General features: G+C 34.7%; 1 protein-coding gene and 1 non-coding gene across 2 annotated transcripts; both read left to right on the top strand.

Annotated features, from left to right (window-relative positions):
* The first annotated feature begins 7591 nt into the window (after nucleotides 1-7591).
* On the top strand, nucleotides 7592-16069 carry LOC134842839 (uncharacterized). Its single transcript, XM_063859338.1, has 5 exons — nucleotides 7592-7715; nucleotides 8577-8667; nucleotides 10722-10786; nucleotides 11783-12004; nucleotides 15815-16069. Exons 1-5 carry the CDS (start codon nucleotides 7694-7696, stop codon nucleotides 16051-16053), a joined length of 639 nt encoding a protein of 212 aa, XP_063715408.1. The 5' UTR covers nucleotides 7592-7693; the 3' UTR covers nucleotides 16054-16069.
* On the top strand, nucleotides 11467-11627 carry LOC134843021 (U1 spliceosomal RNA). The gene has a single exon (XR_010162595.1). It is a non-coding gene; the product is annotated as a U1 spliceosomal RNA (small nuclear RNA).
* Nucleotides 16070-23454: the final 7385 nt, after the last annotated feature.

The following is a 23454-nucleotide window of genomic DNA, read 5'->3' as shown; positions in this document are numbered from 1 at the left end:
GATGATCTGATTTTAAATTAAGTGACTTTAAATTTTTATAAAGTTTTAAATTTGTGTAAAGGAAAGATTTAGTGTTTTGATGATATTAGTGGGTTTATGATTGCTGTTATGTTTTAGGTGATGAAGCTGGAACAACAGGATGATTTATGATTACTAACCATTTATTGTCATGCTACTAATTTTTATTTTTATTTTCCAATAAATATTCTTCAAACATGTTTTGTATAATACTGCAGAGTTTTAGGAAAACGATCTTAGATCTTTTTATCAATCGTTATTGTATAATATTAATTTGTTTAGCGCCTGAAATGATTTTGAAGATTTACTTCAAGGTTTTATGTTTGCAAATGGAAATCTAAATTCATTGCAAGTAGTATTCGAAATATAAAAGTTTGTTCTGGCTTTTGCCGAACTATCATATAACTATACGGCAAGTTTCTACTTTGTCGTATGTCGTCTTTGGTTCGATGTCTTCTTCCAATTCCGGGTAGTTCTATTATGGTTCGGAATATTGGCTCTGATCTATTGAGTCGGAGAGACATTTCAATTAAATTATTGTCGTATAACATTTTGTAAATGTTTTTGTCTAATTTCTAATCTAATTTTGGTTAATTCTAATCTAGTAAGGTCTTGTTCGAGACTTATGGTCGCACCAGATGAGTTAGGACTGGGGTGTATAACTCATAGAGTAATTTCGGATAGGGTACACCGTCTGCTCGTCACGCTATCTTATTTTCGGCCGGATAGATTCGTGCAACTTCTTAGTCTAATACCGATCCTAATCTTACTCTTATACTATCTAGTCTCAGGTTGTTTAACTAGTCTCTGCTAGGCTCAATAGATCTAGGGTATACTGGTTTATTGCGGCTGCTGAAGTGCTCGGGAGAGTCCAACTAATTTCTAAGTTAAATTCAAATCTCTCTGGTGCTGAAATTACAAGTAACTTCAGCACTTACAAATAAGTGGGTTGTTAGTTAGATGGATCATGATTGGTTAATATTAAATACTTTACATTGGTAAAACATTTAATTTATCCAATCATAAAATATAGTTTAGATCAGGTTCCAAAATTGAGATTTTCTAGATCAAGCAGGCAGTCTGAATTTTATCCATTCCAAAAATTAGTTAAAGAAGATACGGTGATTTATTATTATAACATTGTGTAATTTGTCTAGTTTTATCATGTTATAAAGCAAAAGTTTGCTTTTTTCGATCCCCAAGTTTTGTCCGATTGTGATTGGAGGCAATTGAAAATTTTGTCAAACGTTATTTATTATTTTATCAGAGAGTTGACGTCTTCTTTAAGCAAAATGTTATGACCATAGATTACTAAAAGTGAGACAAGGTTCCGACGAAAATTGACAAAAATTTTTTGAAGTTTTGATAAAAAGTGACAAAAAATGATATTATGTTTTGTCATTAAGTGACTAAATTCAGTATAAGTTTTGAGACCACTCTTCAACTAAAGATTTTTTAACAAAAATTATATTAACTACTTTCTTAGAGATTTCACGACTTCTCTGGTCTAATCTTTGATCCAAAGAAGACTCCGACGCAGAAAGTTTCAAGTCTGAGAAAAGTGACAACCAAAAAAAACAAATTTTCGGGCAATTTTTTCAAAGCGATGCCAAAACACGTTACATTATGTATTTTTTCCCAAAAAAAACAAATTTGAAAAAATAAAATCTTTCATAGCAGGCAAAACAAAAACTAATTATCTCTGCGGTAAGTTTTCAGCAACCAACTGCTGGTGTATACCTTTTGTAAATTCCATCTTCGTAATTTTTTGATTTTTTTTACTGACAACTTCTCGCAATTAAAACCCTTAAGTTCAATTCAAACTGATTTTGGTTCACATCCACGGAAAATACGGATTATCACTCAAACAAAACTGCTCGTATCAGGGCATAGGTTTTGCTCCTAGAACAATCCAATTCTAACAAATGAGCTTCATTCAACCTTTTGGAAAGATTTCTGAGACGGATTAAATCTCCTCTTGCGCGTTAAAAACGCGAAATATATCGCGCGTTAATTGTCCCAAATTGGCCAAAATGGCAACCTTTAAACCCCTTTATTTGTCCGAAAAATGATAACAGGTGAAATAATTATCTATCAAATTTAATTCAAAACAGCATTTTCTTTCGAATGATAAAAAAAAATTTCTGTCAAAAAAACGGCTAGTTAAAAAAGTCTAAATTTGTCTGAATAAAAAAAAAACAACGAAAACACATATTCCGTTACTTTGTTGCGGAAGTCTGGACAATAAGAGACTTTTTCTGCAACGACAATATTTGAGCAAACTTTTGAATTTTTTAAAAGCATTGATTTAACTGAACAATTGTGGTTGAGACAATTTTCAATGTTGCTGTATCAAAGAAAGTTTTAACAAGAAAAATTTTTTGCATTGATTATCGTTTTTTTTCTCTTTCTAGAAGAAAAAATAAAGAATTTCAAAATTGCCCAATTACTGCACAATTCAGAAAACAAAATACTATACTGCTTTTTTCAGAAGTAGAAGGTGATATTTTATTCAGTTTCTTGAGTTTTTTCCTAGTTCAATACTTCGTTGCATGCAGAAGCTTTCGTTATGCATTTTGAAGTAAAAAAAACTCAGCAATTCCCGTACCCAGCGGATTTTCTGTGCAAGATCTGAATTTTTTTGTTTGTAACATAAGTTGGTTCTCAGATCTGAAATTCTTTGTTTTAGATCTTGATAAATTCTTTATTTTAGATAAATTCTATATTGTAAAATTCTCTATTTTAGATCTTGAGTGTGAAATTTCAGAACTGAAATGCAAAATTTCACATCTGAAGTAACCTTGAAAAACAAAACTTCAGATCTGAAATTAGATCTGAGAAACCCTTTGTTAAATTATATTTTATGCGTTCCCAACAAAAAATAGAGTTTATATTTTTTGATGTTTCAGCAACACACAATTATGTTTAGATTAACTAGCGGTAAAAAAGATTTCCCAATAACTTCACAAAAAGTTTTCTTTCGAAATAAGTTTCTAAGACTTCCCAATAACTTCACAAAGAGTTTTCTTTCCAAATAAGTTTCTTGTTCAACTGTGTTAAAAAGAGTTCAAAAACAGTCAGATGACTTATCAAGTTTTTCACTTTCAGGCGCTACTTATGCGTTTTTAATGTTAATCTCTTGCTTGGGGAAATGTTTTTTGGCCTTTTGAGACTTTGATGAGTACTTGCTAGTAGCTAGCAGAAGCTATCAAGTACTAAAGTCTCAAAAATAGCAAAAATTGTGTTAGACTCATTGTAATTTTAGATCTGTATCTATGTAATTTTAAATAACCAAGAAAAACTAAGTTAGATCTCAAAAACAATTTCAGATCTGAAATAATCAAGAAAAACAAAATTTCAGATCTGAAATTAGATCTGAAATAACCCATTCCTAAAGCATCGAAGCGTTATTTTAACATTTCACAATCCATTTCAGATCTGAACTTTCACTAATGATAGAGAGTAGAGCATTTACTACGTACGGGTCGAAATTCCAAAATTGGAATTTGCCCTTTTTTACTCCATCCAAGAAACACATTTACTCATCTCTTCCAACACTTGTCTGATTTCGAGTGAGCAAATACAAGAAAGTTGAGTGTCTTCTCTACGTACATGTTCAAGCAAAGGGTACTGGTGCAAACACAGTAGTTAGCCGTATTTGAAGCGACCTTTCGATTATTTTTTAAATACGTTGCCCGGTCGCTATAACGAGGAGATGACTATTTGACCTTACTATCCGCACGGAGACGATAGAGTAGATTACCATAACACCAGGTGACAGAATTGATTTTGACAAGTTCATATCTGACAACAAGTTTGAGCATACGGGTGATACTGGTGGTTAATACCTTAAACCACTGAAGTATACTTTTTGGCAATCTTCTCTAGGATGAATTAAACTTCTCTACTTGTGTTTGAAACAGAGCAGCGTTCAAAAGAAGTTAACAAATGAATTTAGGTTCGCTCAACAAGGGATTCGATAAAATATAACTAATACAGAGATTGAATTTCTGAGCAAAAAAGCATCCGCCCTACCCCCACCTTTTTTTTTCACCCGCAGTTGATTCGACGCACACTCGACTCCAGAGGCGAAAGAAGAAGTCACTATACGACCACCCGCTTAGAATCTTTTGCATAAAATTTTGTTTGAAAAGGGTCTGACTTTTGAAAAAACTTTTGAAAAAACAAGTCAAAAACAAGCCGTTTTTGGGCACTTTTTGATAAATTTTGACAAAAAAATCGCGTTTTTTTGGCGCGCGCTCACCCTCAAAGTTAGTATATACTGGCGCCGCAGGCGCCCTTAGAAAAGTTTTAGGGTCGGTCGGCCAAAAATGGATTTCTGTGAAAAAATATCAAAAGGGGGACCCTTTGGGTCGGCAGGGGGTCAAATCCCTGAGGAAAGGGCGTCCGCCCCCCTCCTAAATCCGCCCCTGCCAACAGGGCAATAGGCTCAATTATGAGCCCAATACTTAGAATAATTGCCCGGTTCAAGCCTTCCATGGCAAATCAGAGATCAAAAAATGGGCTCAATTAACCCTTTTTGAACAAAAACAATTTCCTCGAGGGACTCAAACCAATTGACTGAGTGCCTAAGACCTCTTTGCTACCTCGTTTCTAACAAAGTTTGATGTCTCTTTAAACAAAAGTTGGGTGACTGAATGAATCAGAACTGCTAAAAATTGAGGTCGTTTTGGTCCTTTCGCTAAAAATTTTGGTCCTTTCGCTGCAGCTTCTTTTTGAAGAATTGGGCTCATTCAGCTCTAAATTGAGAATTTGGGGATCAACAATTGGGCCCAGTTTGCTAAATCATCGGCTTATTCAACCTCTTTGCTAAAATTTGGGTTTAGTCCGCGCCCGCCATGAAAAAAAATTAAATGAGGATCAATTTTGACTCGGGTTTTCGCTACTGTATCACACTGTTCGAATCAAGAGGGAAGGAAATATATGACAACTTTGCGGTAGATTCATCAAAAAAGGGAGCGTCATTTTCAATAAGACCAAAACTACCGTTGTTAGCAACAGAGTTTGAACTACCAACTAAACTTCATGCCTCGCTGAAGCACTGAAATCTGATATTATATTAGCTAACAAAACAAGACTGCTCGCATTAGGGCGAAGCCCTGAATTTTCCGACTGCGTTTTAAGGTCTATGAAGCTGTAATAACATTACAAAATTAAATTTAAAAAAAAAACGATTTTTTTTACATTTGAGATTTTTTGTGAAAATCATGCCCCCACACGCCATATAAAGTACAAAGTGATAAATCTCGCTCCTAGTAACAAATCAATTATGGCAAAAAGCTTCATTCAACCAATTCGGAACAATTAAATCTCCGCTTACGCTTTAATAACGCGAAATAATCGCGCGTTAATCGTCCCAAATTGGCCAAAATGGCATTTTTTAAAACCCCATAACTTTACAAAAAATGATCACAAGTGAATATCATCTTTTCAAATTTAAGGTCAAGACAACAATACCTTTAGAATGATATTTAAAAATTCAGTCTAAAATGGCTAGTGAAAAATTAGAAATTTATCTGATTAAAAAAATCACCCCGAGCGCAAATATTCTGCTACTTTTTTTGCAAAAGTCGGATTAAAAAACCAGAATTGAGATATTAGATTATATAAATGAGTATAGCCAACAAATTCAGCAAATAGGGAAAATGAACCAACGTAAGTACGACTGCTTTTATCGGGGTGAAGCCCTGAACGTTCCAACTGCCTTTTAAGGTCTATGGAGCAGTAAAAAAAGAAAAAGTTTTTTGTAATAAATTAAAATAGGGTTTTTTTTAAATTTCAGATATTTTTTTGGAAAATCATATCCCACTCGCCAAATAAAGTACAAATTGATAAATTTCGCTCCTAAAAACAAATCAATTATGGCAATGAAGATAAGTTTTTAAATATAAGCTCAGTACAACAATACTTTATGAATTACTTTAAAAAAAGTTCCGTCAAAAATGGCTTGTTATAAATTTCGTCTGAAAAATTGGCTTGGATGAAGTTTTGACTCAAAGCTGCTATCTCTCAATATATTTCAACCAGCTCAAATTTAACAAAATTGATTAGAATTTGTTCATTTTAGCAAACTTTTCAATCTTAAGACTATATGTTAAACCCGTAATGAGTCAAATCGCAAAAAATGACAACTCGCAACAAAAGACAACTCGCATTAAACTACATCTCGCAATATTATCACCGAGCAAACGCGCCAGTGTTGCAAGCTTGCCAATAGAGGGTAGGACTTTATACGAAATCTACCGCCAATTATCGCCTTCCCGGGTTGGCGTCTATAGAAGAAAAATGATTATCATACAGTTTCATATATGAAGTCTATGGAAAAAACGCTTATCATACAATTATCATGTATGAAAATTATAAAAAATTCATTTCGTCATAGAAAAAATAAAATTTTCCAAAATCACGAAAAAACGTGTCTGGGTAACATTAAATAGATTTAAATAAGTATGTCTATCATAGAGGGCATATTGACAATCAAAAACATAAACTTAATTTCGGTCAGAAAAATGCTTATCATAAAATTTTCATATATGAAAATTGTATGATATGCATTTTTTTCATAAACAAAAATAAAAATTTGAGGTAAAAAATTTTTAAACCCTTTTTTGGCTGCAAATTTGCATTTGTGCTAAAAAATAAGTTTTACGAAAAAAAAATTGCTTGCCAAAATTTGTCATTTTTGCGTTTATAACGTAGTCCAGGATGAGTTTCTCACCCAAAAAACCCAAAAATTACGTGAAATTGTTTTTTTTGTAAACACGAACATTATCTTTAGTTTCATTTGCTAAGATAAAAATAAATTTGTAAAAAAACAGGCCTTTTTTCTCAACCATCAAAATTTTCAAGCTAAAAATTATCTAGCCATATTCAAAAAGTTACTTTTTTGGTACATATTTCCATGTGAAAATGTTATAATTAACTTTTAAGGCTGAAACCATCAAATGCAGTTTATCTGCGTGGTAACTGCCAGTTACACTCTGGGTACCTCTGGGTAACTGTCAGTTACACTTTGCTATTTTAATGCATACACTTTTATTCTATGAAATGGTATGCAAAAGTATGATAAGCATTTTTTTCATTTATGAAAATTGTATGATAAGCATCTTTTGTCAACCCGCGATTTCTTAAATTTTGCGAGTTGTCTTTTGTTGCGATACTTGTCAAACCATACCCAAAAAGTCCAAAGCCACGTTTCCAAGGACACGTAGGATGTGGCATCCTATCATGCATGAGCAATGGCTATGAATACATCTAATTATTCAGCCATGATAATCAAAATCTCAAAAACAGAGCCTTATAATATCGACCGTTAAGCTTCATCCCTCTTTCAGCAGAGGAGACCGAACTTTGATATTTCTTTAATTTCAGGTGTTTACTTGTAGTGAAACCAGCTCAATAAATCAACAATTATGAACTTAAAGAATTCTACTCTGATATTTTATTGTATTTTGATTTGCTCATTCATACTAAACTATGAATTTAAACTCATAAAACATCAGTTTGGGTTAGCCAAATTCACACTTCGAGCCTTATCGTTAATGGATTTCCGACTTTCAATCGGCGCTTTTTGGTCCGGATCCGATATCTGCATGCCCTTTCTAATTTTTGTGTCGGCACTATTATAGATCGATTTTGGATTGTTACTTCTGGAATGTGTATGCGATACGGAAAAGGTAATTTATCCAAATGTAGATTTACTAATAAAAAAAAACATTAATGCTTCCTATGTATAAGTGAAAACTGGGCAATGTTGAGCAGAGAATCCGCGATTCATTATGTGTTTATTGTTCCGACTTTCGATAGGAAAGTAACGGAATATTTGTGCTCGGGGTGGGTTTTTTTTCTTCAGACAAATTTCGACTTTTTAACTAGCCATTTTTGACGGAAATTTTTAATATCATTCAAAAGGTATTGTTGTCTTGAGCTTAAATTTGAAAAGATATTTCACCTGTGATCATTTTTCGTAAAGTTACAGGGGTTTAAAGATTGCCATTTTGGCCAATTTGGGACAATTAACGCGCGATATATTTCGCGCTATTAACGCGTAAGCGGAGAGTTAATCCATCTTAGAAATCGTTCCAAATTGGTTAAAAAAAGCCTATTTGCCATAATTGATTTGTTACAAGGAGCGAAATCTATCCTTTTGTACCTATATATGGCATGTGGGGGGATGATTTTTATTTAAAAAAATTCAAATTTTAGAAAAAAATTTTTTCATTGTTTTATTTCATTGAATTTTCTAATGTTACTACCGCTCCATAAACCTTAAAAGGCAGTCGGAACATTCAGGTGAAATATCTTTTTTTCAAATTTAAGCTCAGAACAACAATATCTTTCGAATGATATAAAAAAATTTTCCATAAAAAATGGCTAGTTAAAAAGTCGAAATTTGTCTGAAGAAAAACCCACCCCGAGCACAAAGATTCCGTCACTTTCGTTACAAAAGTCGGAATAAAAAACTTAAATTTTGCCTTTTTTCTAATTTGTTGGAACGCTTTTTTACACTGGAACACATGAAATGAGCGTGATTTCAGGTGTCAGCTTCTTAGTTGAGGTTGGGGACTACACAAGACCTATCAGACGAATCGAGCCTATCTTATCAACTGAAGTATTCTACACTGAACCGTAAGGGTTACAGGTTTCGGATCTACGAAGCAACTCCCCCTATCAAGAAAGGGGATTATTAAGTAGATTAAGTTAATCGAACTTTCGACCAATCATGCAGCAAAGTTCGAATTCTCAACACCAGTTTTATTGCTAGTTTACTGTATTTATGTATATGGGAGTGGAGAATTTTTACTAGATACCATAGGGGAGAGGTTGTTTAGTAGATCCTAGCTTTCATATTGCACTTTTTGACCGTCCGCTGAAAACTTTCAATCGACTTCATAGCGATCTTCAAATAGCCCTTTTGATCAACTTTAACCATACCACCAATACCGTCATCGGGCAACCGATGAGGTTAAAGTTTATTCAATTATCATGTCTTTTTGGTAATTGGGTAATTAGCAACCTTGAATTGAGGGTGAAAATGTAACTCCATACAAACAATATACACTTTGTACATGTAATGAACCTTCTGGTCCAATTAAGGACAAAACTGACTGCTGGAGAGACGCGAATATCAAACCTAGTGGTGAATCCGTATAACAGTCGTTCACTCATTTCACATATGATGTTCAGACGGATAGGCCCTATAACTATTGCCTCAATCTCGCGGTCGGAGCCAACTCACGATTCGCTTATGATATGGAACTGAAGGTTCGTTACATTAAAAGGCTACTACCAAAATAACCACCCACTCTAGATTGAAATTAGTACGTTCCCATGGCTAGGCCTCTAAATACCTAAAACACGCAAACACGGTTAAAAACAGGGTCGGAGCCTCAATTAAACCAATTCAGGGATCCAATTCAGGGATCCAATGGACATTTGATCCAATTCAGATGGATCAACCTAAAACTCGCCTCACCTCAGCATAACTGTATAAAGTGCACTCTAGCAATTAAATTCAAGTACTCAGATCAAGACAACCACTCTGGAATTAATTACAGACACTATCGAATCATGTAATTATAACTCTAGAAGTTTGAATAAAACAATAATTTCCGCTCAAGAAATTTTCAATAAATTTTGGAGCAATGGGTCACTTGAGTGGGCGACCTTCCAAATCAATTTTTCTCTTGCTCCAAGTGTGGAACTCTTGATGCTGTCTATTAGGAACAAGACAAGTCTACTCATGTTGATTGTTATTTGACAAATTGCGAATAGTAATGATTTCTCTTTAGTTATCATGAGAAACTTGAGCATGGCGCGGCCAATTCGAAATTTTGAAAAATACCATTCGAACCAAAAGTGACCAGAATTTCTTTCACATGACCGACTGGCCGACCGGCAGCAGTATAAGGTTAACATATTTAACAATTTAACCAATGCCAAATTACCTTTATACCAAATTAGGACTAAGTGAATAATTTTCCCCTAATTCAAATTAGGGAGGAGATCGCTCACTTGGTTAAAAGCAATACTTTTCAGTCAATCAGATTCGAGTATAATACATACAGTCCTTACTGCTTGCAAATGCCATTTAAATTTAGGGGGATGTTGTTGGTGGTAACCCTCATACTTGAGGGATCGAATGCTTGAAATTAATTTTAGCTTACTTTCAGCCAATTAGAACTGAGTATTCAAAATCTCAAAGTAAATCGCAAAAATCTTGAAGAAAGAAAAAAAATCCAGGCCATTAGTGTTAATATTGACCGATTAGATAATAAGCAGATAAGTTTTCAAGGCTGAAAAACTCCTATGAACTTGAACGCATATATCTTGACGTTTATCTGAATAGTACTGCGGTTGTAACCCGCAATTTGTAATATTTTTGAATATTTTCCACTGATTTAATACATTTTCTGTTAATATTGACTTCGATTTAGTGAGAACGGCATTTAGCCAATAGGAACGCTTAGCGATTTTGATTGGTCGAAATTTTTCAAGCAACCGGTCCCCAAGCATGAGAACCTTCCCCGATGTTGTTCACTTAGGGGGGTAGTATTTTTTACATGGGCCCCAAATTTACATCACAACTAAGCTTTACCCTTCTGAGTGTTTGTTTGCATATAAGTTCTACCATGTAGTCTCATAATTTGTCGGGTTAAGAATCTGATCCTTTTGTGTTCCAGCTGGGACACGGCTGAGAGTCCCCACGATGTGGTTGCAGTAGTCAGAGTAGCCAGACCAATTCAAGGTATACCATGCACACAACGCAGTCTTTCCATACCCCCCCCCCACCCTCCCCCAGCAAACCATAGTCCTCCATATTACGAAAATCCTACCGAAATGAGGCTGTAATTTTTTTATTTATTTCTAGGCTAGAGGGAGCATAATGGGAAATAGTTACAAACTCCCCTGAAACCAAACGGCAAATTTTTACTCCCAATTCAATTTTTCGAACTTCTATCCCAACTTACAACAAAATTTTGCGCTGAGTAAAATTTCGCTTTCTGTGTCAAAATAGTTTCATAGTTATTGACTTGAATTCCAAATGTTTCTCAACACAGATTGCCATACCGCGATGACTCACCGAATTGTCTATTCACGCGAGCGCTCATTGGCTCTCTCATTTTTGAACAAAACTTTACAAATCAAAGTGCTTTAAGCTACCATATTTGGTAATCTGGCCAAATATGGTCATAATATAGTTCTTTTGTCTGACTGTTGAAAAATTATTTGATTCGTCGTCAAAATGCAATAAAACAACCTCAAGATATTCGATGAACTCTCACATACGTTTTATGTTTCAAACTGTACATCGATAAAACCTTCAAAAATGTAAAAACAAAGCTTGTAAAGCGTCTAAAACTAACATGACTGACATTACAAAGTCATGCAATTTTTGATGGTCACACTAATGGGGCATAAAGCTTCATACTTACCTGGCGCCGACCGTCCTCTGATCAAGCAGAGAGGTGGTCCAGGGCGAGGCCTCTGCATTGCACTGCGCGGAGGTTGACCCCTGCGATTTCTCCAAGTGAGAAACTCGGACGCACAATTTATTAGTGTGGGGACTGCGTACGCGCTCTCCCTGATAATCATGAATCTTATAAACTTCTGTACTTCAATCGAGAAAATATCGATAGATTTGCATATGCGCAGTTTTTGCAATGTTAATTAAAGTCGATCAAAAATACAACATTGATAATTTTGGAAAACATAATTTTTTCATTGTGATGACATTCTTCAGATATATCGAGATATCTGAAGATCTGCCAGAGACCTGGATCCCAAGGAGACACCATTGGCACCTGTGGATTGGGCCAAACATCCAGATCTGAAGCCAAACATTCGAGGACTCTGATGGAAGCCTACTTTTCTGTCAGCTACCTGCCAGATGGTTTTGTTCCGGTCGTGGATCAGCTGAGTTTCTGTCGAGAAAAAGACATTTGTACTCGTGAAATTACACCAGGTAAAGTTTAGCGATGAACTAAATTCATTCTTGATTCTCTTGTCCATATTTTGAAGTATTAATGCATACAATTGAGAGGGTCTAAAACCAGAAATACCAAACTGACCCAATGCTATACGTGGGATTACAGATTGCGATGTTGCTGAAAATAACTGAGGTGCTTCAGCCCGACCCCAACAAAGTAGTCGATTGGTTTCAGAATGGGGGCTTGTAGTAAGCACTACAATAAATAAAACTGAGTTAAAGATATTGTTAAGAACATTTAACCATGAGGGGGGAAAGGACCAACATATGAGCTGTACAGCTTATCCCAGCGAACCGCTGATGTGTCCCTGCTTAAGAACTACATACTATTTTTTTTCGCAGCCTTGAACTTAAACCAAGTCCATTGTAGTTTTGCCAAATCTTAGTTTTGCCAATGCGGGAGCACAATGTGTTATTTATGATACTTAGTAATATCGCTAAGAAACAAAATCTAACTTGCTTGCTAAAAAGTTTGTTTTCAGCTCAGAGAACTGGATTGTATAAAGTTTTTTGACCTTTGAAAATAGACGCCTGCTTGTCAGAAAACTGATTTCAATGAAAGCTGACGATTTCAGCGACTCAAAAAACAAACAGTTCAATTAAACAATTAAAATCACAGTATTAAGCCCCGTAGACCTCGAAGGAAGTCAGAATATTCAAGAGTCATAATACGAGCAGTCTTGCCTTTTGTGATATCCAATTTTTTTTTGTTCTGAAAGAATAGATTTTGGGGGATTGCTTCTCTAGGTTCGTTCTCTCTTTCTTAACGACGCCGAAAAATGGTCCCATGGGTAGTGAATTCAGTGGGACGATTGATATTCGCTAGTATCTACAATTCCGAAAGAGTAAGTTGGTGGCAACTATTCTTTATTGTATTATGTTGCTTGCCCCTTCTTGCGTACTGCTCTCAGGATGTCTTGTCTGCTCGATACAATCGCAGAAACTTCCAATTGTAATTTAATTCAGATGAGTATACGTCTAAATACAGTAGGCTCTGAGTGGCCAGGTTATGATCCAAGCATCAAATCAAAAGGAAATGGTCCGCGATTTATCGGCCAAATTGCCTATTTGCAATTAACTTCCAGCTGACTCGACTAACAATAAACTGTTCTCTTTCTATCTCTAGAGAATCTCTGAAGAGAATCAACTATCTACTGTTGTGCTATAATTGTTCTCTTACTCCGACGACCAACGACTCGATTCGCTAGCAATAATTGTTCTCTCTTATAAACTGAGAACCACCTATACTCTCTCTCAGTAGCAATTGCTCTCTTTTCTGATTGAGAACCAACAACTACTCTTAATATTAGCTAACCACTGTTTTGATCTTAAAGGCTCTCTGGTACCCTCCAGTTCCTTATCTTTCCTTACACTTAGCTTTAGTTAAGTCACGCCATTCCCTATCAGTCTTGACATCCGCTTGAATCAACCTTCCGCATTTGTTTTAATATGATATCACCCCTTGTTAACTCTGCTACGTGCCAACTTCGGTTTCTTTTATCAATCTGTTCGTGCTTATTAGATACCCGGTAAGCGTTAGATGTCACAATTTGACCAAGCAAACAAATTTCATACGATTCCAATCAACTAACTCCTGACCTTAGTGACTTTAGTTCAACTCAACCTCCAAACCATGCTCTGTTTACTCAGTGATCCTCCCAAGAACATTATTTTAAATATCCGTTAACATTTCGACCTCCCAAGGAGAGGGGAAGACCCTTTTCATGGGTGGCTAACTAATTCCAAGCATCTAAAGTTTCTATCTGTACTCTAATCCAATCACTATTTTCAAGCAATCAAGTGAACGTTGTTTGTCTTTTAGAGGTCAAATCAAGCCAAAAGGTCACCTCCGGAAAGCCAAGTAAATTCTTTGACCGTTCATATTATTTAGAAGACTTAATTCTCATGCCACGGTCCTATTCCTATCAATTTCGTCCGGGACTACTTTTCTTTAGTCTAGTTGAATTGCTATTAATAGATCATTTTCCAAACTAAACTGACCCCAAAATTTTTCAAGTCCAATTTAAGTTAACTCTACTTCCTCAAGGTTGCAATATAAAACTATATCTCTATCAGCTCCTGCTTTCCCAATATAGAAGTTTTACTCTCAATTCTTTTAGCAAAGTGACCTATTCACATCTCCAGGGGTTGGGCCGGATAATACGCCATTATCCGGTGTTAATCTCGGGGTTTCCTATGCAATTTTGGGGTCAAGACGCACAAAGGGCAACTCAAGATCAACCGGTGTCAAACTTCCATAATTGGGTTTAGGATCCCCATGGGGGCCTAACTAGCAAGTTCCATCCATATCCATTAATACTTCACTAGTTATCTCATTTCAAAGCTCCATTATCTTTTTTTACGGAAAAAGGCTATTAACTATTAACAGTGGAAAGAGTTGCCGGAGAGTTTTCACTCACTAAGGGTTCCTTTTTCGGGGTTCGTATCTTATGTCGATTGCCGCAAAAAAAAAATTACGCCACCGTTCAAAAATTTGTGTACATTGTCTACTTCCGGTCTAAGGGGGTGTTTTTCCAAGTGGTAATAGCTTTCGATCCAACTGCCGGATTTGGTTCAAATTATAACACCAAATGTATCGTGCAACTGCCTATCATCCCTTCAAATTTCAGCTCCCTGCGTTTATTGGAGGCCGAGAAACAACTTTCAAAAATTAGGGATGGGTTTGTTTATTTGGGAGACTGGTGTTCCAAACTTAAGCTTCCCTCAACTAGGCCTACAACCAACTAAACTTTTAGTTTCCGAGCTCTGATAGGGCCAATTACACTTCAGGGGACCGTTACCACTTGCTCCCCAGGGGTCTGAGAGGTCCCGTTTTTCATATGCTCGGGCCAAAACATCTCTAGTATCGCTCCTCTGATTTTTTTTTGGGGGGGGGGGGGGTTGTTCGCCATTTTTGTCAAATTTCGTTTTCTGGCATAGGAGGGAAAATATGTTCCAAGATTGAACTGTTTTGAACTCTAACTTTTGTTTTCTGTACTACTTAACTTAATGACGAATCAGTCTTACGCTCAGGTTCTTATAGCATGTAATACAGTAGAATCACCAATTCTACAGGAAGTAAAAAATTTCTTATGATAAAAGTGAGTACAAGTTATGCCGGAACTGACACTTGTAGAAGAGATGTAACATCTCCGAAACTAGTGTCAAAGTACTAGCTTTCAAATTTTAATTCTTTTTTAAATTGACCAGCAGACGCAGCAGCCGTAAAAATAAGAAAAAGAAACGAATTTTCTACACTCTTGTCTAGCGCCTGAACTTTTCGTTTTGTCAAAAGATGAATGTCAGTAGAACAGAATGAAAATCGAGAGTTGTTCGATGATATTGACCGAATCGCTGGTAAAATCTTTTGCAAGCATTCTTAGCAATATTGTTTTTAATCAAAGGTCCCAAATTATTAGTTCACAGCTTATGAAGGGACAATGCTAGCTGATTCAATTTCAAATGTTTTGTTAAAGTTTGTCTTCAAAAAAATTATTCACTAAATTTGATTATTGAGTAACTGAGAGACTTCTAACATTTTCGAAAATCTGCGAGCGAAAATGAAAATAGTGCCAGATTTAGAAAAATTAGAATTGCTATAACTGAAACCTTTTATCTTGGCCCCCTGATTTTTTTAGGTTAAGACTGAGCTTAAAACATGTTCGATTTCAATTGAAGGTTCCATTGAAGATCTTGGAAGATAACCCTTCTTGATTGACTAGGGGGGCATCTGATTATGATTTATGTCCTCCATTTTGTAAAATAATTTCTTTTATTAACTTCCAGGCGCTCACAGCTGTTTAAAAGACGCTGGCGCACCGGTTTATCAATTCGGCTGTGCTGATTCAGAGGACGGTTTCCAGTACCCGATCCCCAAATGTCTATACGGAATGGTGAAGTCTGTGAAAAGTTTTGAAATCGACTCACAGGGCGACTATTTGGGATGCAAAGGACCAGAGACGTTCACGAACTTGACTCACTATTTTCCTGAGATCCAACGGATTATTGACAATTATCGATTTTGAACTTTAAGACAAAGTGTGAGCTACTTATATTAAAGTAATAATTACTATTTACTTTTAGAAAAAAAAAACCTTTTCTCCGGCTCATTCACGAACTTTCGGATAAAATGTTTGAAAGTTTTTGAGGCAGTTATTTTCAAAAACTCAAAATTTCAGTTTTGAATTTTGAAAATTACGATTCTAGGAAAAACACTTTTTCAATTTTTCTATTAGTCCGGTTGACCAGAAGCGACTTTGGGGAGGGGTGGGGCGTTCTTTTTTAGGAACTAGACACCCTGACCACCCAAAGGTTCCCCCTTTGGTACTATTTTGCGACCTCCATTTTTGACCAACCGACCTTGAAAGTTTTTTAAGGCCCGAGATTGGCCCCTTTGGTTCTATTTTACGACATCTATTCTTGACCGACCAGCGTGAAAATTTTAGCCAATATACTCAAAATTTAAGGGGGGAAGCGCGCCAAAAAAAGCATTTTTGATCAAAATCTTCAAAAAAGTGTATAAATGTGTTTTTGCCGTTTTTCTGAAAAAGATTTGCTTATGACACACAAATTTTGACCAGTATAGGGTCCTTATCTTGAATTAAAAGACCTTGGAAGATCAATTTGGTTGAGCTAAAAAAGTTGAAATTTTTTTTTTTAATTGAAAAATCAGCCCACTCTCCTGAGAAAATCTTAGATCCACCCACTGCGGGTAACTAATTAGTTTGGCCAACTAGGCGATGGCATGTTGAGTTCAATTATTTGAAAGTTTGAAAGTCTGATTTCTTTTTTTAGAAATGAACAATTTTTACCAATTTAGATAAACGGGGCTAGAGAACAGAAAACTTCCCTTAACTTGACTGCGATAACGATCAAAACTACGTTGAAACTGTCCCAAGTTACGAAAAGTGTACACTCAAAGGAAGCAAATCACACTGTTGTCATCTTTTTTTATTGCTGAACGATTTTAGGTGAAAACCATCAAGACAAAACTTGCTTTGAATTTCAGCAGAACTTATATTTTACTAACAAAATACCAATTTTAACTAAAATACCAAAATTTCAACTAAATTTCAACAAAATACCAAAATTCCAATATAACTTAAACATTTTTTAAACATTATGCGAAAGTTTTTCTTAAAGATCATCCCATTCTGAAAGCTTGTGGGGCTACGTGAGAGGCTCGTTTTGAAATCTTATGTCAGTGACCGGCAAAGTAGTTTTGGTGTAATTTTTGTTAATTATAAAAACTCAAAAATGATCTATCTGTTTTTGCAAAACGTTGGGCCCGAACTTCGCAAAACAAAGACTGTCATGTTAATTCTGCTGAATTTCTTAGCAAGTTTTCATCGTTCATCGTTTTTTCACCTATGGTCAATACAATTTCAGAAAAATGCAATTTAAATTTCAAATTTATTGCGTTTTTTCTGGATAATTTGAATCAGCACTGTTTCCTTAGCCAAAAAAGGAAGATGATTGATTCTATCAGTACGAAATCTATAAATTTCTTGCAACGCTAGCAAAAAAAATAGCAAAAATAGCAAAAAAAATGCCTAGTAAGGTCCATGGAGAGGTGTTCGCTTTGAATGAATGAAAAGCACACACTTTGACTGATACAGCAGAATGCAAATGTTAAAATGGACAAAACAGCATATTTACGACTGATTATATCAACATTTTTTTAAATAACAAGACAATTTTTTAAAAAAATTTATTGGCCTGAGAATACCAATATAACAAATGGATTTGACATACAATTTAGAACAATTTTTAAAACTTGTCCCCGGATTCCAAACAGTGCGCGTATACAAAGCATATCTAAACATCTTATAGTATGATTGTTTCTTTTTGTCAAAAACAAAAGTGTAAGTATGCTTAAAGTGGACCTTGCTTGAAAGTAATAACTTAAATAAACTTTTTTACAAGCCAGGAATTATCAATTTTGAAATTGTTTGAGTGCTCAATTGAAAGAAAATGTTGATATCCAACTGAGATAGCTTGGTTCGCAAAATTCATCCTCAAAAATAAATTAATTTAGGTGACTGGGTTTTGATCAATGATCGAGTTGGCAAAAAGACTTGTCATACAATTTTAGTCGATGAAAACTGCTTGTCATACAATTCCATATCATTCATCATTCAATAGAAGACAAATTGAAGTAGAATTAGAATGTCTAGCCGTTTTGTTTATGAAATTCTATGATTAATTTTTTTCTTTGAATGAATTTAGTTCAATGAAACTTTTGCCACAAACAAAATTAAACATTTTTTGTGTCTTGCTTAATAATTATATGTTTTGCTGGGAAATAAAAAAAAGTTTTATCAATTGAGAAAATCATTTGATTGAACAGCATAAAATTACAGAGTCAACTACAAACTGAGACATGTTAAGAAAGTTAAACCATTAGACTTGACTGCTACAATAAGTGCTATATCAAACAACGGCAAATTTTTGCATATGGCTAGAATGGCTTTATCTCAGCAAAATCAATGATTTAAAAATATGGTCTGTTTTTTGGACAGACTTAATTTTTCTGGAAACTTGGAGTTCAAGCTTAGGACTTGTTCGAACACAAAATTGATTAACCGAGTTACCTAAAAATTATTATTTTTTTCTCAGTAATTAAAATTTTGAAAGAAAAGTATTTGCCATACAGTTTTTAAAAATGCAAATAGTTTCATGCGTTTCATATTACAAAAAATAGTTACAAGAAAGAGTTTCATATAAAAAAAATTATAGTTATAATTCATTTCAGTACAATTGGCAAAAAAATTACTTTCGTTGCTTAAAACAAAGTTGAAGGTTTTCTGCAAAATTGTTTTTGCGGAAAATCTTTTTCATTCTTGAAAATTTTATGACAAACTTTTTTGTAGACTGTAACAATGGACTTTTATGATAGTTTTTGTTCCGACTTTCGATACGAAAGTAACGGAATATTTGTGCTCGGGGTGGGTTTTTTTTTCTTCAGACAAATTTCGACTTTTAACTAGCCATTTTTGACGGAACTTTTTTATATCATTCAAAAGGCATTGTTGTCTTGAGCGTAAATTTGAAAATATATTTCACCTGTGATAGTTTTTCGTAAAGTTATGAGGGTTTAAAGATTGCCATTTTGGCCAATTTGACCAGTTTGGGCGCTTAAGTTTGGGCGCTATTAACGCGTAAGCGGAGATTTAATCCGTCTTATAAATCGTTCCAAATTGGTTGAACGAAGCTTATTTGCCATAATTGGTTTTTTACAGGGAGCGAAATCTATCCTTTTGCACTTTATATGGCGTGTGGGGGATTGATTTCATAAAAACATTTTCAAATTTTAGAAAAAAAATTTTTCATTCTGTTTTCTTTCATTTAATTTTTTTAATGTTATTACTGCTCAATAAACCTTAAAAGGCAGTCGAAACATTCAAGGCTTCGCCCTGATACGAGCAATCTTGTTTTGTTTTGTATGGAAGTCAAACAGAGTATGTAACGACTAAGCCCGCGAATTGTTTCACGATTTTTACTTTCCTAGCTTATCAATCTTTTGTGTACTGAAGCACCGTCATATACAGAAGTACGAAAATTCTTCTTTCATTACCCACAAGATTTTCAAAGTGGTTTTGAAAGCTTTCAAAAAATTCCATCAAGAAAAAACTGCTCGTATCAGGGCGAAGCCCTGAATGTTCCGACTGCCTTTTAAAGTTTATTGAGCAGCAGTAATACATAAAAAAAATTAAATGAAACAAAATAAAATGAAAATTTTTTTTTAATTTGAAATTTTTTATGAAAATCATCCCACCACACGCCATATAAAGTACAAAAAGATATATTTCGTTTTTCGTTCCTTGAAACAAATCAATTATGGCAAATAAGCTTCGTTCAACCAATTTGAAACGATTTATAAGACGGATTAAATCTCCGCTTACGCGTTAATAGCGCGAAATATATTGCGCGTTAATTGTCCCAAATTGGCCAAAATGGCCAAAATGGCAATCTTTAAACCCTCATGACTTTACAAAAAATGATCACGGGTGAAATATCTTTTCAAATTTAGTCTCAGGACAACAATACCTTTTGAATGATATACAAAATCCGTCAAAAATCGCTAGTTAAAAAGTCGAAATTTGTCTGAATAAAAAAAACTTCACCCCGAGCACAAATATTCCGTTACTTTCGTATCGAAAGTCGGAACAATAAGGAAGGTTTGGAATTTAAAAGAAAAGAAAATTTGAAGGCAAAAAATTTGTGCCGACATAACATCCGAAACTGAAGAATTTTCCAAGTTTTCTTTGAACTGAAAAAGTCTCCCGACCGCGGTAATTAGAGGACATTTTCAACACCTCATGTAAACGTTCCAAAAACTGGTATCTAATGGTATCTGTCTATTCAAGAAAAAAAACTGTTTCACTCAATGTTTTTACCAAATTTATAACCTTTTTAATTTTCTAGAAGCGGTAGAAAGTTTCTAGAAATGGTTTGAACGCGTTTTCTAAAATTTTGATTACGATATCATAAATAGTATACAATTAACCAAATCGTGAAACAAGCTTTTTTTATATCGAGTGAATATTATGACAAGCAATTTTTCGAAGCAAAGAAAAACGAATTTTTAAAAATTTACGGTTTCGTTTCTTCTCGTTCCGGATTATTTGTACTGGGCTAGTTTTTTTCTTCAGACGATTCTCCATTTTTTAACTGGTCATTTTTGCATCAATATTTTAACATCATTTGTCAGTTTTTTACATCATTCTAAAAGATGTTGTCCTGAGCTTAAATTTTAAAAGATGTTTCACGTGTGATCATTTTTCATAAAGTTTTCGGGGTTTCAAAATTTGCATTTTGACAAATTGGGACAATTAAAGCGCGATATATTTCGCGCTGTTAACGCGTTAGCGGAGATTTAATGCGTATTAGAAATCGTTCCAAATTGATCTAAAGAAGCTTACTTTGTTGATTTATTAAAAGGAGCAAAATCTATCACTTTGTAATTTTAAATTTAATTTTTTTTAATGTTTTTACTGCTCCATAGACTTTAAAAGGCAGTCGGAACATTCAGTTGATATATAATTTTCAGCATGTTAATTTGCAAACTTCTCCTAAGGTTAATTATATACTGCGATGGTTTTTCTTCTGAAAGTTTTTTCTATCTGAATTCAGATTAATAACAAGATTGCTGGTATCAGCGCCAAGCCGAGTCATCGAGAAGCATGAAAAGCGTAATAAACTAGGACAAATAGATTGAAATAAACGCGTCAAAACTACAAGTCTGTTTTAAAAGCGTTTATAAAAACAAATTACGAGGAAAGTAAATATAATTCCTTTTTTTCCCATTTTGTTTTATTTATGGTTTTTTAACCAAAACAATTCATTGAAATTCTCCGTAACTTTTCAATTTATATGGGAATATAGTTTGTCGAACAAAATGGACAAGGTTGAAAAATTTTTGTGATTAAAATTGATGCAATGTTACTCTGTTGCGACTTTCCGTCCATAACCATTCAATACTGCACAATCGTTTTTAAAATTTACTTTTGCAGAAAGTTAAAACGGCGTTATATGTAATTACCCTGATTTTTCAATTGAGTTCTTTTGAAAACTGCGTAGTAAGTAATTACTCTGGTTTTTCGAAAGGACCTCTTTTTATCGACGAAGACCAAGGCTCGTAACCGATAATTAAGAGGAACTAACTAGACTGTTAGTATCAGGGCGAAGCCCTGACTGCTCTGACTGCCTTTCAAGGTCTATAGAGCAGTAGTAACATGAAAATTAAAGGTAACAAAGTAAAAAAAAAACTTTTTTTCAATTGATGTTTTTTTTGGTGAAAATAACCCACCCACACACCATATAAAATACAAAGTGATAAATTTTGCTCCTAGTAACAGGTCAATTGTGTACAAATAAACTATCTTCAATCAACTTGAACAATTTCTAAGACGGATTTAATTTCCGCTTACGCGTTAATCGCGTGAAATATATAGCGCGTTAATTGTCTCAATTGACTAAAATGGCAACATTTAAATTCCCATAATTTTTCAAAAAATGATCACAGGTGAAATACCTTTTCAAATTTGAGCTCAGAACAACAATACCTGTTGAATGATATTTTAAAAATCCATCGGAAATGGCAAGTTAAAAAGTCGAAGTTTGTCTCAAGAAAAAAATCAGCCCGAGCACAAATATTCCGTTACTTTCGTTACGAAAGTCGGAACAATAAAATATTTCATATTCAATCTTTCTTAGTTATGATCTACGGTTTTGAAAAGTTCCCTTTTGGGAATGTTTTGAACTAATTTATGCCCTCGCTGAGGTTTTGATGTTTTTGTTCTCCGAAGGTTGACCCAATTATTACGCTCATTTTTTCCTATCTTTTTGAAACTTTTAATTATTACAGACATCCTTCAGAGACGATTGAAGTAAACTTATCGAATTTTCAAAATGAGATTAAATGCCCTTTTTTAGAATAAAGATGACTGATTAGCTTTGTCTCATTGTAGTTTTACGGCTTCAGGGATCTTCAATTGCTTTTTATCAAACAAAATAATTTAAAAACGATGTAATTTTGACGACATTTCAACTACAAACAAACAGTTTTGTCTATAAAGATCAATTAGGTGTTGTAATTAAGGTTTTTTTATATTACATTTCCTGGGTCGCGTGCTGTCAGCAATTCATTTATAGGAGCAAAACCCCCTTTGAAAGTCTTGTCATCTTACGTTTTTGCTAAAACAAACTGGAATGAAACATTTTACAGTAAGCACACAAGGTCGGATTTAGGAGGAAGGGGGCAAACGCCCCCCCCCCCCCAGGGATTCGACCCCCTGCCGACCCGAAGGGTCCCCTTTTGCACCTTTTAAGAAATCCAGTTTTGGCTGACCAGCCCTAAAATTTTTATAAAGGCGCCAATAAATATCAATGTTGAGGGGGGAGCGCGCGCCGAAAAAACGCGATTTTTTGGTCAAAGTTTTTCAAAAAGTGCCTAAAAATGCCTTTTTTGGACTGTTTTTTCAAATTTTTCCCTGCGGCGCAAACAATTTGGCCAAAACAGGGACTAAACCGTGCTAAGGGAGAGCTCGAAAAATCAATTCAGTCGACCTAAAAAAAAGGTCGACAAAATTTTCGAAACTTTTTTGAAAATCCGAATCCATCCGCCCCCCCTCGAGAAAAACCTAGATTCGCCCCTGAACTGACACCCCGATAATTGTCTACGATAATAGTGTCATGTTTCACTGTAATACACTTCGTCTGAAATTTGATTCAGCCGTTTGTTTCTGGATCATCAAATGAAACTCTCAGAAGCTTACTTCTTAAGACCCGCCGATACATGATTTCTCCTAAAAATTTTAATGGAGTTTCAAAAAATTAGATCCACCAAGTTTAACGTCCGAGCTCTCTTAAAGCACCAAAAAGACTCTACTTTCACAACCCTATTTCAGTTTTTGTGCCCTTTC

This window comes from Symsagittifera roscoffensis, chromosome 3 (genome assembly GCF_963678635.1).
Source record: "Symsagittifera roscoffensis chromosome 3, txSymRosc1.1, whole genome shotgun sequence".
Classification (NCBI taxonomy): Eukaryota; Metazoa; Xenacoelomorpha; order Acoela; family Convolutidae; genus Symsagittifera; species Symsagittifera roscoffensis.
This window is presented reverse-complemented; position numbering and strand designations above follow the sequence as displayed.